Here is a 14206-nt window from a genome sequence, read left to right as displayed (position 1 = left end):
TAACATATTTGAATGATTTTTTTCTGTCATAGTGATTATGATATTCAACAGTGTTTTCTTTAAATAATTAAATATGTTAACGATACTTCTGAAAAGTATAAAGGAATCAATTGGTTAAATAGGAATCAAGAGTTTTTATTTTCGACTAGTGTTTGGTAATAGATACATGTAAATATTGGTTAAATAGGAATCAAGAGTTTTTATTTTCGACTAATGTTTGGTAATAGATACATGTAAAAGGACTGGATGTTGGATAGAGGGATGCAGCGATTAGAAATTATTATATTAACAGTTTTGGATTGTGAAATAATAGTATTGTTTTCCTCGGAAACTTTCCATGTTGTTTTTGCCCCACTTTTCTTTTAATAGAGCTAAAGGGTAAATCTAATGATTTTCTTTTTAAAGCAGGGAATTATTTGTTTCATTACTTGGCTTTTCATTTTGAGGCCATGTTTTTCGTTCAAGCTGAAGCATTTCAAGCATACTTCAAAGGCCATTGAGTTTCTGTGCCTTGATGTTTTCCTTAGAGCTCTGCAGGAGAGATTGCATGGTGTGCTTCAGAAATATCCCACGGCTATTGTTTTAGCTATCTTGCCATTAAGGATTCAATATATTCTAATTATTTTTCTCTTTAAAAAATCTTTGGCTTGGTATTTTTAATAAATTCACTTAGGAGTGCTTTGAAAAATAATTTTACATAGAATTAACTATTCAGAAGCAAGGAGATTAAACCTAAAATTCAACTATCATTTGCTCTTAGTGTTCCATGTTTGTAGGGGTCTTTGAAGAATGAAAGTAATTATTAAATTAATCCAGGTTTGTTCATCAATGAATTAAGATAAAGAAAACAACTTGTTTCAAAAAGTTGTCCTGTGCATTGTGGTTCATCATTAAGTGACAGTTTCTACTGGGTTAGTTATTTTTGTTGGCCTGGCCTCCTGAGTACTTTTCTCCCAATTGTGGACTTGTTTTAGTTAAAAATTTTAACATATGTTAATACTCCTATTGCCTCAACTTTACCAGGAAAAGGTATTAAAAAGGAACAAAAGGTAATTTTTCCCTTCAAAGGTAGCATTATAAAAATATTTTAGAATAAAAATACAGATCTTCTCCCTATAATATTTTCAAGCCAAAAAATTCAAATGATAAAGTATATGGAAAGATGCAAGAACTATACGCCAATAATATATGTCCATCCTTCCCAGTAATCTTCAAGATTACAGGACTATTATTTTTGGAGTTGCATTTTCTGTAGATTTTTTTTCCTGTTCCATTCCTACTCTCTGAACAAAGGATTATTGGAATTAGAAAAGGAATGGACAAAGGGACATGAGACAAAGAAATAAAGAAAAAGCAAGCAAGGTATGAATTGAGATGAACTGATTCATAGAAAAATGACTTGTAGGTGAAGAAAAAATCTTTCTGGGAATGCTCTCATATACTTTAGAGAAAAGATTATTTGGGCTTTATCTTCTCAAAGCTAAAATAACTGAGTGAAAAGTGAATTTGTTTTTAAGCATAATATCAGCTTTAGAAAAGGTTTTTATATTCCTGAATTATTTTTTTTTCCTTTAATGAATTTAGTCAGATGGACTGGGAAGCATAGATATTGGCCTGCTCTGAGAGTCTGAAGAATGGGGAGAAAGGGAAACAAGTGAACATGTAGTGGAAGTAATTCATTACTTTCCTAATTGTTGTTATTATTAGGGGAAGTGACCTATGAATTAGAGAAAAGCCTGAATTAATTGTACTTAGTATTTTTAAAGAAATTCAGTTTTATTTAGCACAATACATTGGCCTAACTGTCAGCAGAGCATTACCACATGGAAGTCTGATGGCAACATTTTATGCATAGATAAGAATCAGGTATTAACCAATACATTAACTGTTTTTATGGATGTGGGTGCTGTTAGAGTAATGTTCAATTTTAGGAAATACATTCCTCTAGGAGTCTTTTACCCTGTTAATTTGCATATCCCATTAATGATTTTACTGTTGATGTTGCTAAAGCATGTTTCATCTGGACTTTTGTCCAAATGATCACAAAATCTGGATTAATGAGGTCTGAACTCATGACAACATACAAAGGAAATGTTTAAATAACTTTCATTTAGTCACTTCATGCTGAGTGGGAGGCAGATACACCATCATTATTCCCTTTTTTTAATAGATAGCTTTCAGCTCTAGCTTTTCTAGATCACACTAACATAGTATTAGAGATTGAGTAAATTTTCATGGAATCAACCTTTTAATCAATAATTCTAAAATGAAATAATGTATATGTTCTTTTATCTGCTAAACTGGTTAATTTTGAACATTGGAATAACAATACAGAATATGGCTTCTGCACTCAAAAACAAAATCTTTAGGGACACTGTCTTTTATCTTCTTTGCTGCTCTGATAACAATTACCTAATAATCTAAGTATTATTAATGTTGCTCTAAAGTAGATGCAGGTGGGAATTATCTTTGATGAACTCCATTTAATGTCAATGTGCAATTAGTTTTACTGTTGGTTTATTTGCATAGGAATGGCATTCCAGGTGGCTTTTGCATTTATGATAGAACTCTTACTGTGTAAGACCAAGAAAGGTATAGAGTCATTTTATCAATGTTGCCAAAAAAATGGAAATACAATTAGAATTAATTTTTTTAAAAAAGCGTTGATGTCTTTTGTTTTTATATCATCTTGGTTTTCAGATAGCTTATTCCCCATTCCTTTCCCGTTTTAACACAGCATAAAAATGAGAGAGGGAAAAAAAAGAGCAGTTCAGTAAAACTAACCTATACATCAACCCAATCTCATGATATATGCAAAGTTTCACCATCAAATTTCCTTCCCTCTATAAAGAAGATAACTAGCATTAAGAAAAAATATCTGATGTGATGTTTTCTGTTTGACCTGTGATCCAGGTAATTTTCTTTCTTTAAGTCACATTAAAGTGTGTGCTTGACTTTTCTTTTGTTTGAGTGATTGATTATTTGATCTTAGGAAATTTTTTTCTAATTCTGTATGAAACAATTTTTAATATTCATTTGTTAAAATTTAAGTTCAAAATTCTCTCCCTCCTTTCTCTCCCTCTTCCTTAAGAAGATCAACAATTTGATATTAATTGTACTTGTGGTCATGTAAAACATATTTCTATATTAGCCATGTTGTGGAAAAAAAAAACAAACCAAAAAAGAGAAAGAAAAAATACTTTTAAAAATATGCTTTTTAAAAAAAGTATATTTTTAAAAATATAATAAGTATATTATTATAAAAATATGTTTTATTATATTTATATTATATAAAAATAAAAAAGTATTTTTTTTAAAGCAATTGGGGTTAAGTAACTTGCTCAAGGTTACACGGCCAGTTATTATTTCTGGGTGTTGTGCTGAGTATCTGAGCCCGGATTTGATCCAGGTCATCCCGACACTGGAGCCGGTGATCTTACAAGTATGCTTCAGTCTGCATTCATATTCTAACCATTCTTTTTCTGGAGGAGGATAATGTTTTTGATCAGAATTTTGGCTTTTCTTAAAAAAAAAAAACTATGAATTCGGTAGTTGCATCTTAATTTTCTCCTTTTTTCCAGAGCACTCTTATTGGGTTTGGCTTGTAATCATAATCTGAAGGGGGTTTCTCTTGATCTCAGCAGTTGTGAGGTAAGTCTAATTTCACTACATGCATATGAGAAAATAGCCTCAGAATTGAGTTGACTTTTTCCTGGCATGTGACAGTGTAACCCTACAGGGTTTAAATGGGGGAGAAAAAACATGTGAAAAAAGTTCTGGTTCTATTTTTCTCCCAGTTTTAGCCATTACAGTGCTAGTACTCCATTTGGCCCTCCAAAAAGCATTCATATATGTTTTTTAAGGGCCTCATTTTTCATTCTATTACTTGAGAATCCATAAGGCAGGCAGGTGGCACAGTGGATAGAGTGCTGGACCTGGAGTCAGGAAAACTTGAGTTCAGATCCAGCCTCAGATACTTTGCAGCTGTGTGACCCTGGGCAAATCACTTAGCCTTTGGCTGCCTTAGTTTCTTCATCTGTAAGATGAGTGTAACAATAGCACCTGCCTCCCAAGGTGGTTGTAATGATAAAAGGGAATAATATTTGTAAAGTTATTTTGTAAACCTTAAAATGCTTTACAAATGCTAGTTATTCTCATCTTCATCATTATAAATCTTCCCATCATTCACACAGGTGACAAGCCCTCTATAACTATGTAGTGGTCTTTGTGAGTTGCTCTAACAAAAAATAAATAAAAATTGAGCTTTCAGGCAAGTTGAATATGCACTTCTCCAAAATTAGCTTGTCTAGTCCTTGGACAATAAACTTATGGTCTGTTCCTTTTTGTAATTGTTTATCTCTCAGTTATCTCTCGTTTCTGGCTACCTAAGCAAACAGTTTTCCAGATGGTCTTTGCAGCTCTATTATTTCTGTCTTATTTCATATATTATAATATGTTATGCCTAACATTCAAAATCCAGCTAAGCATTGAGATTATGATAATAGTTTACATAGTGATTTACAGTTTATAAAATACTTTATGCCAATAATTCTGACAGCCACGAGATCTGATTAATACTCTAACACAAATTTTAAATTTTCCTTTCTTATTTCCCCTTCCTCGGATCCTTAATATTTTTTTTCATCTTTTTGGAGGGGGGAAGGCAGGGCAAAGGCCCAAAGTCACACAGCTGGTAAGTGTTAAGTATCCAAGGCTGGATTTGAACTCAAGTCCTCCTGACTCAGGGCCAGTGCTCTATTCACTGTACCACCTAGCTACCCCATCCTAACTTTTTATAAGGCAAGCTCTGGTGCCCTTAGGAAACCTTTCCTGATCATTTTAGTTATTAGTACTTGGTCCCATCTCTAATTGCTTACTATTTACTTATCTGCATATATCTTATGTGCATATGGGCAGCTAGGTGGCACAGTGAGCAGAGTGCTGGGCCTATAATCAAGAAGACTTGAGTTCAAATGTGGCCTCAGACACTTAGTGGTTGTCTGACCCTGAGCAATTCAATTAACCCTGTTTGCCTCAGTTTTCTCATCTGTAAAATGAGCTGGAGAAGGAAATGGTAAATACTTCTAGTATCTTTACCAAGAAAACCCCAAATGCGGTCATGAAGAGTCAGGTGTAACTGAAAAATGACTGAATAACAACAAAACAACAGCATGTCTAGTACTGTTTTATCCTCTTGTAAAATACAGCCTTTTTCAGAGCAGAGACTAATTCTTTTTTTCTCATTAAATCTCCAGTGACTAGCATAGGATCTTGCATATCAAAGGCATTTAATAATAATATATTATTATTGCTTATATAAATGCCCATTTAATTGAATTATTATTGTGAGAGTATTGTCCCTAAATTAGTTCCAGAAAAGGCCTACTTTTATTATTTTGTAGCACAAGAAGTTTTTGTTTTATTTTCAGTACCCACTGTGAGAGCCTGTTATCTTAAGGATTAAGAGTTTTTCCTTGGCCTCTGTTATTATTCAGAGGATAACTAAATAATAATAATAAACATGTTATTTTAAAGTCTAAAAAGCATTTTTCTCACAGGGCTTCATAATATAAGTGATTATGGTATGATTTTCTTTATCATATGGGGGTAAGGCCTATATCACCCTGTAGAGTAAAACCTTTAATTTTACTGAGAAAAGGAACTTTTATAGTGAGGAAACTGTCTAGACCAAAGCAGTTTAACATTTTCATTTGAACCAATAGTCTTCGAAAGTTGCCTAGATTAATGAGGCATTAAGTGACTCACCAATGTTCACACAGCCAGATGTGTCTGAATCAGTATTTGAATCCATATCTTTATCTACTATTTCTGACTGTCTCTGATCTGGGAGTGAGGCCTGATTGTTTTTACTAAAGGTCAGGTTTTTGTTTTTATGTTATTTGTTTGGGTTTTTAAAATTTAACTTAGCTTTGTAATTTGAATATCTTTTTTTTTAAGTACTCATTTCTTTCTTGGGTTCCCATTTGATACTGCCTTTCTTCCTTCCCAGTAGCAGCTAGGGAAGCTAGATGTTACAGTGGATGGAATGCTTGTCCTATAATCAGGAAGACCTGAGTTCAAATCCAGCCTCAGACACTTACTAGCTGTGTAAGTCGAGACAAATCATCAAAAAGCCCATACCTCCATCTCCCTCAGTTTCATCTGTAAAATGGAAATGATAATAGTACCAGCCTCCCAGGGTGGTTGTGTGGGTCAACTGATGTGATAATATTAAACTACTTAGCTCAGTGCCTGGCACCATAGTAAGTGTTTAATAAAAGTTATCCATCATTATTATTGTTGTTATTATTAATATACACTTAGATTCCAAACAGTCTGTGCTTTCACTGATGCCCAGTTACAATACAGAATTAACAGAAGTCAGCCTGATGAGTGAGCTCATAATCATGCTTAGAGGTACTTTTTTGAAATAGTCAGCCACCATGGGTACTTAAAAGAGCATTGAACTAGAAATCAGAAGAGCGGAATGCTAGCACCAGTCCTTCCTTCTTTAATGAACTTTGTGGCCATAGGCATGCTGCTTAATTCTTATTGGCCTCAGTTTTCTCATCTGAACTAAAAGATCTAAAATTCTTAAATTCTAAACTCTTAGAACTCTAAGGTGCTATGACAAATCTGTAATGCATACATCACCTTGCGGACGAAGATCCATATAGTCAAAGGTTGGTGTTTTGTTTTTTTTCAGTAGCAATATATGACTGTGAGAGTTGGATTATAAAGAAAACTGAGTGCTTCAGAATCACCATTTTCAAATTGTGGTGTCAGAGAAGACTTTTGAGAATCACTTGGATGGCAAAGAGATCAAACCAGTCAATAGTTATAGAAATTAATTGACTGTTGACTAGAAGTTCAAATACTGAAGATGATGCTTAAATACTTTGGCCAGATAATGACAGGATGACTCATTGGAAAAGATCTTGATGTTGGGAAGGATTTAAGGCAAAAGGAGTAGGGGACAGCAGAGGGCAAGATGGATAGATAGTCTCATGAAGGCAATAATCGTGAGCTTGGACAGACTTTGAGATAGTGGAGTATAGAAGGGCTTGACATGTTATGGTCCATGGGGTCATGAAGAGTTGGACAGGACTGATCAAAAACAACAACAGGTCCAAAACTCTGTGATAACTTTCTCAGACTGAGGACCTTTTTGCCAATAGAAATTCAGTTCGTAGACCAGACTCTGCTTTAATTAGAATGGCTTAATTGTGATGTTACATGTAGGCAGATGACTGAACTTCCAGAGATCCCTTTAAGCTGTAAAGTTTTATGATTCTTTATTTGAATGTTGTACCTGAGATAATTTGAGTAATGATTTGGCTGCAGTGCAAACATATACCTCCCAGTATAGCTATTTAAATGTCCTATAAAGCCCTTGTATGAACATGACTTGCTTTCACTTAATTTAATTTGTTACCAAAATTGGAACAGAGTAACTATATATTTTGAAGCCTATATGTGTGCATATAGATACACATGTTGTATAGATGTACATATTATGCTATATTACATACATATATTTCAATATTTAAGAGATAAATTATACCAATTATGGCCACAGAAAAAAATGATTGCTTACCATAAGACAATGACCATGTAGGGCCCTTTTGCTCCAGGTTTTTTATTCCTCTTGAAAGAAAATCAAATCCGGGCTCAGACACTTAGCACCCACCCAGAAACACTTGGCCGTGTAACCTTGAGCAAGTTACTTAACCCCAATTGCTTAGGGGCGGCCAGGTGGCTCAGCGAGTAAGAGCACCGGCCCCAGAGTTGGGATCACCTGGGGATCAAATCCGGGCTCAGATACTCAGCACCACACCCAGAAATAACTGGCTGTGTAACCTTGAGCAAGTTACTTAAACCCGATTGCTTAAAAAAAAAAAAAACGGAAAGAAAATCCAGAGATTTGTTTTAAAACCACATTTAGGCAATGACAGAGGAGAAAAGGTGGTGGTCATATTTGGATAGAAAAAGGAAAAAAGTAAATTTACATCAGGAGTTTAGGTGTCAGGAGAGGAGGCTAGGAATAGCTCAGTTTATGTAAGTTATTTCTGTAGTCACTATATGTTGATTTTTTCCCCCTTCCTTTCTCACCTCTCTTTGTATATTGCCCTTGTAGTTGCATTTTTATATTCCCAAGTGAGAAGCTTTATACAGGTTTTAATTTTAGTTAGAACGGCCTCATTTCACAAAGACACAGTAATATTTTATTTTAATAAATTTACTATTATGGCTCAGAAATATGAAACCCAAATCTTTATATTTCCCTTTAAAACCATGTCATAAGCCACAAAAAAATAACGTCTCATAAGTTTAAATATAGGTTAAATTCACTGTTTTCCCCCAAAAGAATGAAACTATTAGATGTGGAATGTCTCAGTCCCCTCACTTCCCCTCTCATTTTTTTCAGTGGTGTCTCTAATATTTCCCCCTTATCACAGAAGAAAAGTTCTAACTACTTACTAAGCATGTACCCTTGATTCAATCCTCATGTCCCTTCCAAGATTCTGTCCCAGTTATGATCCTGTGGTTTTAATTCATCTTCAGTTTGTTCCTATCCATTAGTTTCTTCCTTTCTGCTTAGTAACATTGACAAGTCTCTCCCAGTCCTCAAAATGCCTTTCCTTGACTTTTTGGCTTTCAGCCCATTCTTTCTCCTCCCTCTTATTGCCAAATATCTTTAAAGATATAGCCTAAATCCAGTTCTCCTTCATTTTCATCATTTACTCAGTTCTTAGCCTTTTGCTATGTGGTTTCTGTACCTACTAGTTTACTGAAATTGCTCTCTCAATAATCACTAATGACCTAAAAATAAGTCCAAATTCAGTGGTATTTTTCTCCTTGACCCCAGTACTATTGAATACTGTTGACCACCCGCTCATTCTTTTTGCACTTAATAAGCATTTATTTTCTTTCTCTCACTTTCTTTGAAAAAATAAAAAGAAAGCCCTTTGTAACAAACATGCATACTCAAGCAAAGTATGTGTATGCGTGCGTGCATATGTGTGCGTGCATACGTGTGTGTGTGTGTGTGTGTGGGGGTAGGATTGTCAACAATCTCTAGGACACTGTCCATAGAAAGTCCTCTCAGTGGCTTGGCACCAAGCCACAGAAATCTCTCAAGGCTGCTCGTGATGGTGGGAGGGAGGAGAAGGATTCATCGAGCATTGCCTTATCCCAATTTTTACCACATTTAACAGACATTTTTGTTTCCTCCTTTTATTTAGAATTAATTCTGAACTTTTCACATTTATATCAGCTAGGTGGCACAGTGGATAGAACTCTTAAAAGACTTGAATTCAAATCTATGTATGTATGTATGTATATGTAACCTTTCTTAGAGAAACTTGCAGCAAAATCATCCCATTCTTCTCAGTGTTCTCTGCACTCTTGGCTTCTGTGTCACCACATTCTCCTGCTTTTACTCCTGATTGGCCCATCCTTCAGCATCCCCTCTGCTGACTTCTCTTCCTTACCCCTTAAGCTTGGTAGTTCCCATCGTCCTGTTATTTGTCTTAAGTCATTAGATTGCAAATTAGAAATTAGACATCTTACTCATTTCTCTTTGACATCATCTCTGCCTAGATGTCCCTTTGGGACTCAGCATGTCTAAAAACACAACTTATCTTTCCTTAAAAATATATTCTTCCTCCTTCCGCCTTCCCTGTTTGAGTAGCAACCATTTTGATCATTACTATTCTCTCCTAGGTATGATTGGTTGCCAATGACTTCTGCTTCAGAAGTGTCTCTTGTACTCATCCCCTTCTTTCTCTTCCCACTTGTACCACCCAAATACTTCTTTACTTGTCTTCCATTCTCTTCCTCCACCTCCAATTCATATTTTACCTTGATAACATTTGATCTTCATTCTGTGCAGGTCCAGTATATCATACTACTGTGGTTCTTTATTACCTTCCAAATAAAAGCTGATTACCTTGGTATTTAAGACCATCCACAATTTGGTACCACTCTACCCTTGTAGCCTTCATACTTCTTCTCATACTCCTTCATATTCTTCTTCTTCATGTATTCTAATCTCCACTGAAACCATACCATTCACTGTCCCCATACACTTTTGTGCCTCCCTACCTTTGTTCTTTTTATTTTATTATTATTATTTTTAAAGCAATCAGGGTTAAGTAACTTGCTCAAGGTTACACAGCCAGATTTTTTTGTGTCGGTGCCGAGTATCTGAGTCCGGAACCGATCCCAGGTCTCCCGACTCTGGGGCCGGCACTCTTACGCACTATGCCACCTGGCCACCCCTCTACCTTTGTTTTAATAATATCCTAGACCTAAGATGCCTGCCAACAATCCCATTTCTATCTGTTGAATTCCTTCATACACTTTAATGGTGTGAACCACATCCTCCATGAAGCCTTCCTTGATTAGAAGACTTATATAGTGGATGGAAGATTGGTCTTGGAGGCAAGGGAACTAGAGTTTAAATCCTGTCTCAGACACTTAACTAGATGTGTGATTCTGAGGAAGTCACTTAATACTTATGAGCCTTCTTTGTGTGTAAAATGAGGATAATACTAACACCTACCTCATGGGTCTGTTCCAAAGGTCACATTAAATTGTGTATGTGTGTGTATGTATGCAAAACTTATAGTAATCAATATATAAGTATGTTACTATTATTATTATTATCATTCATCCATTCACCCTACAAGCATTTCTTAGGTACCTACTGTGAACCAGGCTTATGTTAGGTGCTGTAGTTTCAAAGACAAAAATATATAGTCCTTACACTCAAAGATTATACAGATAAGTCAATATAAATGTATACAAACTAATTTTGGTGTGTGGGGAGGGAAATCAGAACTGGGTAGATCAGGATAAACTTTATCTAGGAGGTGGCCATTAAAAAGAGCCTCGATGAAAGGCAGGCATTCTGTGAAGCAGTGTTGGTGAGGGAGTGCATTTTAGCTTTTGAGGGTCAACTCGTGGAAGTGGACAAGAGTTGGAAAATAATGTCATGTAAAGGGAACAGTATGTAGGTTAATTTGTTTGGAACTTGATGTGTGAAGGAGAGTTTTGTCCAATTAGCTTAGAAAGGTAGTCTGGAAACAGATTGTGAAGGGCAGTAATAGTAATGATGATTGTGGATAATAAAAAGTTATATAGTATTTTAAGGTTTTCAAAGTACTTTGCAGGTGCCTTAGATTACAAACAAGGGGGTTTTCATTTTATCTTATACACAGTTGGCAACTATGGGAGCTTTTGGAGAAAGGTTATGATGTATTCAGATCTGTCTGTGGTTTAAAAGTATCACTTGGGCAATGAGAGCAGAGACTGATGAGGTCCTGGGCTATGGTGCTGGCCCTATGAGCAGTGAGAAGGCAAGTGAGAGAAATATGAAGATTTGACAAAATTTGGCATCTGATTAGATTAGTTGAAAAGAGAAGTTTCTTTAAAAACCATGAAAGCACGAATATCCAAGAATGAGAGGGTAGCCCTCCCTGTTAAGTGCTATAGGGAGATCAAAAAGGACGAAGATTAAAGAAAAGCCATTGGATTTGACCAATGATATCACTGGTAACTTTGGAGAGCACAGTTTCACTTGAGTGATGAGCTTAGAAGCCAGACTACAAAGGGTTGAGAATTGGATAAAAACACAAAATATTAGAGAAAGTGCAAACTGCTTTTTCTCAGAGTTTGTCTGTGCCAAGGAGATATAGAGCATGATAGCTAGCAGGGAAATAAGGCTGAGTGAAGGTTTTTCTTTTCTTTTTTTTTTTATGCTTGGTTGAGACAAGCAGTTCAACTTGTCCGTAATGCATTTCTCCTTGGAGGTTTGTCATGCCACTTTGTACTTTACACACATTTTCTTTTTGCCATTTATTTTATATTATAGGGATTTCTGTTTGTGTAATACAAAGAGATCACAAACTCTATGATGTTGTGGACAATGGCTCCTTAATCTTTGTATCTTCTCCCATGCGTAAAACAGCAATATTTATGTTATTTGTTTTTAAAATACATTTTAGTTTCACTGCCATAGACATTTCTTAATAAACACTCAAAGAAGCTTCTTTGCAAATTGCATTCTTTTAAATTTTATAGTTATTATTTTAAAACATGATTTAAAACCAATGATTTTTAACAGAAAGGGATGAATAGATTCTTTAATTTTGACTATGTGGCACTAATATTCAGTTAAAATTGACCAACGGTTTATTGCCTCTGCATATAAACCCTTTATGTTGTTTGTGAGTCACTTTGAGGATTTGTAATTTCATCGTTCTGGGAATGTGTCACTTTATAGATTGAAGCCCCTCTACATATATGATAATACCTAGCTTTATATAGCTCTTTAGATTTGCAAACATTTTTTATGTTTTCTCATTTTTTCCTCACAATATCTCTGTTATGTAGGTGCTATTATTATCCACATTTTATATGAGTACTGAGACTGTGAGAAGTGTTCAATCTCATAGTATCTGAGGGAGGATTTGAACTTAGGTCTTCCAGTCTACTAAGTACAGGATTCTATCCATTGTGCCACCTAGCTGCATAGTAGATAGTGTTCTAGAGATTCTGTGGCCAAAAACTTTCATCATTTAATGACTAACTAGTGACAAGCCTTCTCAGAACTAGGTTTGATTCTTGGACAAGGGCCCAGTCCATAACTGAGTCCATTTATATTCAAAGTCTATCCTGCTTGTGTGGCTACCACAACCTATTCATTGCTATCCGGAAGTTTCTTCCAACCTACAATGAGCTCTGTTCATAGCAGGAAGGCAGGCTTCTAACATATTTTGATGAGTTGAATTGAATTACTACTGGGGTTAGGAAGGCATTTCTCAGAGAGAAAATAAATTGTTTTGAGCAATGATATCATCATTAAAGTTAGCATATGGCTTCTCAGCTTGACTACTTTGAAGTAGAAAACATTTTTTTTTAACCTTTTTGGAGGGGGAAGGCAGGGTAATTGGGATTAAGTGACTTGCCTAAGGTCACACGGCTAGTAAGTGTTAAGTGTCTGAACTCAAGTCCTCCTGATTCCAGGGCTGGTGCTCTTTTCACTGCGCCACATTCTTCTGATTGTATCCACTTTGGGTAGTTTTTAAAATTACTTTATAACCACACCATATGTGGAGGAGAATAGAAATTGAAAGCTTAAACTCTGATTCCTGTGATCTTAATTCCCTCTTAGATAAACAGGAAGGAAGGAAGGAAACAAGCCTTTATTAAGTGCCCACTATATACCAGGCACTGCGCTAAGTGCTTTACAAATATTATCTCATTTGATCCTCACCACAGCCCTGGGAGGTAGGTGCTATTATTATCCTCATTTTACAGTTGAGGAAATGGAGTCATTCAGAGGTCAAATGACTTGCCCAGGGTCATACAGCTATAATAAGTGTCTGGGGCTGGATATGAACTGAGGTCTTCCTGACTCCATATCCAGCATTCTGTCCTAAGATGCCCTATACTACTTGGCAGCCAGGGGGACTGGGTATTGTTAAGAGAAACCTGAGTGGAGTATAGTAGCAAATTCAGCTACTTTTTGGGGTATGAGCCTCATTGTAGAGCTGCCCACCAGCACATCTCATCCTGTGGTGCATTGCAACGTTCTTTGGTGACCATTTCAGAGGATGCACATTAGCTGTAAAAATTCTGAAAGGATAGAAAGTGGAAATGAGTAGGTGGGAACTTTAGAGCTGTGCTATTCAAACTGCTAGGCTTTTAGCTAGCCTTCAAGATTAGACAGTGTATGTGTTGTATGTATGTATGATCTGTGACCTGTTGTACCTTCCCACAGACCACATTCCTGTGGACTAGAACAATAGAATGCAAAGCTGAAAATATTTTACAAGGGCAGGATGGGCTAGCATATCTTACGATGTGTTCCAGTAGTTTTCAGCATTTTGAAAAGAACTCTTAGTTCCTACTTGAACTATTTACCATTGGTAGAAGCTCAGGTAGCTAGTGAACACCTGTAATTGGGTTTTGTCCAGCTAAGTTCTGCCCTTTCCCAAACAATGCCTTTCCTATATATCTTTTTTTCCAAATGAAAAAGAAAGTACTTTCACTGTTTGAGGGTTGTTTTATCTCTTTTCCCAACTTTTAGTCTTTATATGTCCTATGATTGATTTTTTTCCCTCTCAAATTCCCAGAAGAATAATTGCAGTTTTATTCCTGCACAGCTCATAATTGGACGAAGTTGGGGGGAGGGGGT

General features: G+C 35.8%; 1 protein-coding gene and 1 long non-coding RNA gene across 5 annotated transcripts in view; one reads left to right on the top strand and one right to left on the bottom strand.

The window, feature by feature from the left end:
* Positions 1 to 14206, top strand: part of CARMIL1 (capping protein regulator and myosin 1 linker 1) — a 404323-nt gene that overhangs the window by 273256 nt on the left and 116861 nt on the right. For all 3 annotated transcript variants that reach the window (XM_069095035.1, XM_069095037.1, XM_069095036.1), the window contains exon 17: positions 3582 to 3651. In XM_069095035.1, the coding sequence (XP_068951136.1) occupies positions 3582 to 3651 (70 nt within the window). The remainder of the gene's footprint in view (positions 1 to 3581; positions 3652 to 14206) is intronic.
* The window catches only part of LOC138166537 (uncharacterized), a 101069-nt gene that overhangs the window by 51993 nt on the left and 34870 nt on the right, over positions 1 to 14206 (bottom strand). The window lies entirely within an intron of this gene.

Source organism: Petaurus breviceps, unplaced genomic scaffold (genome assembly GCF_028583685.1).
Source record: "Petaurus breviceps papuanus isolate PSGF00001 unplaced genomic scaffold, PetGlider_PUasm1.0 224, whole genome shotgun sequence".
NCBI lineage: Eukaryota > Metazoa > Chordata > Mammalia > Diprotodontia > Petauridae > Petaurus > Petaurus breviceps.
This window is presented reverse-complemented; position numbering and strand designations above follow the sequence as displayed.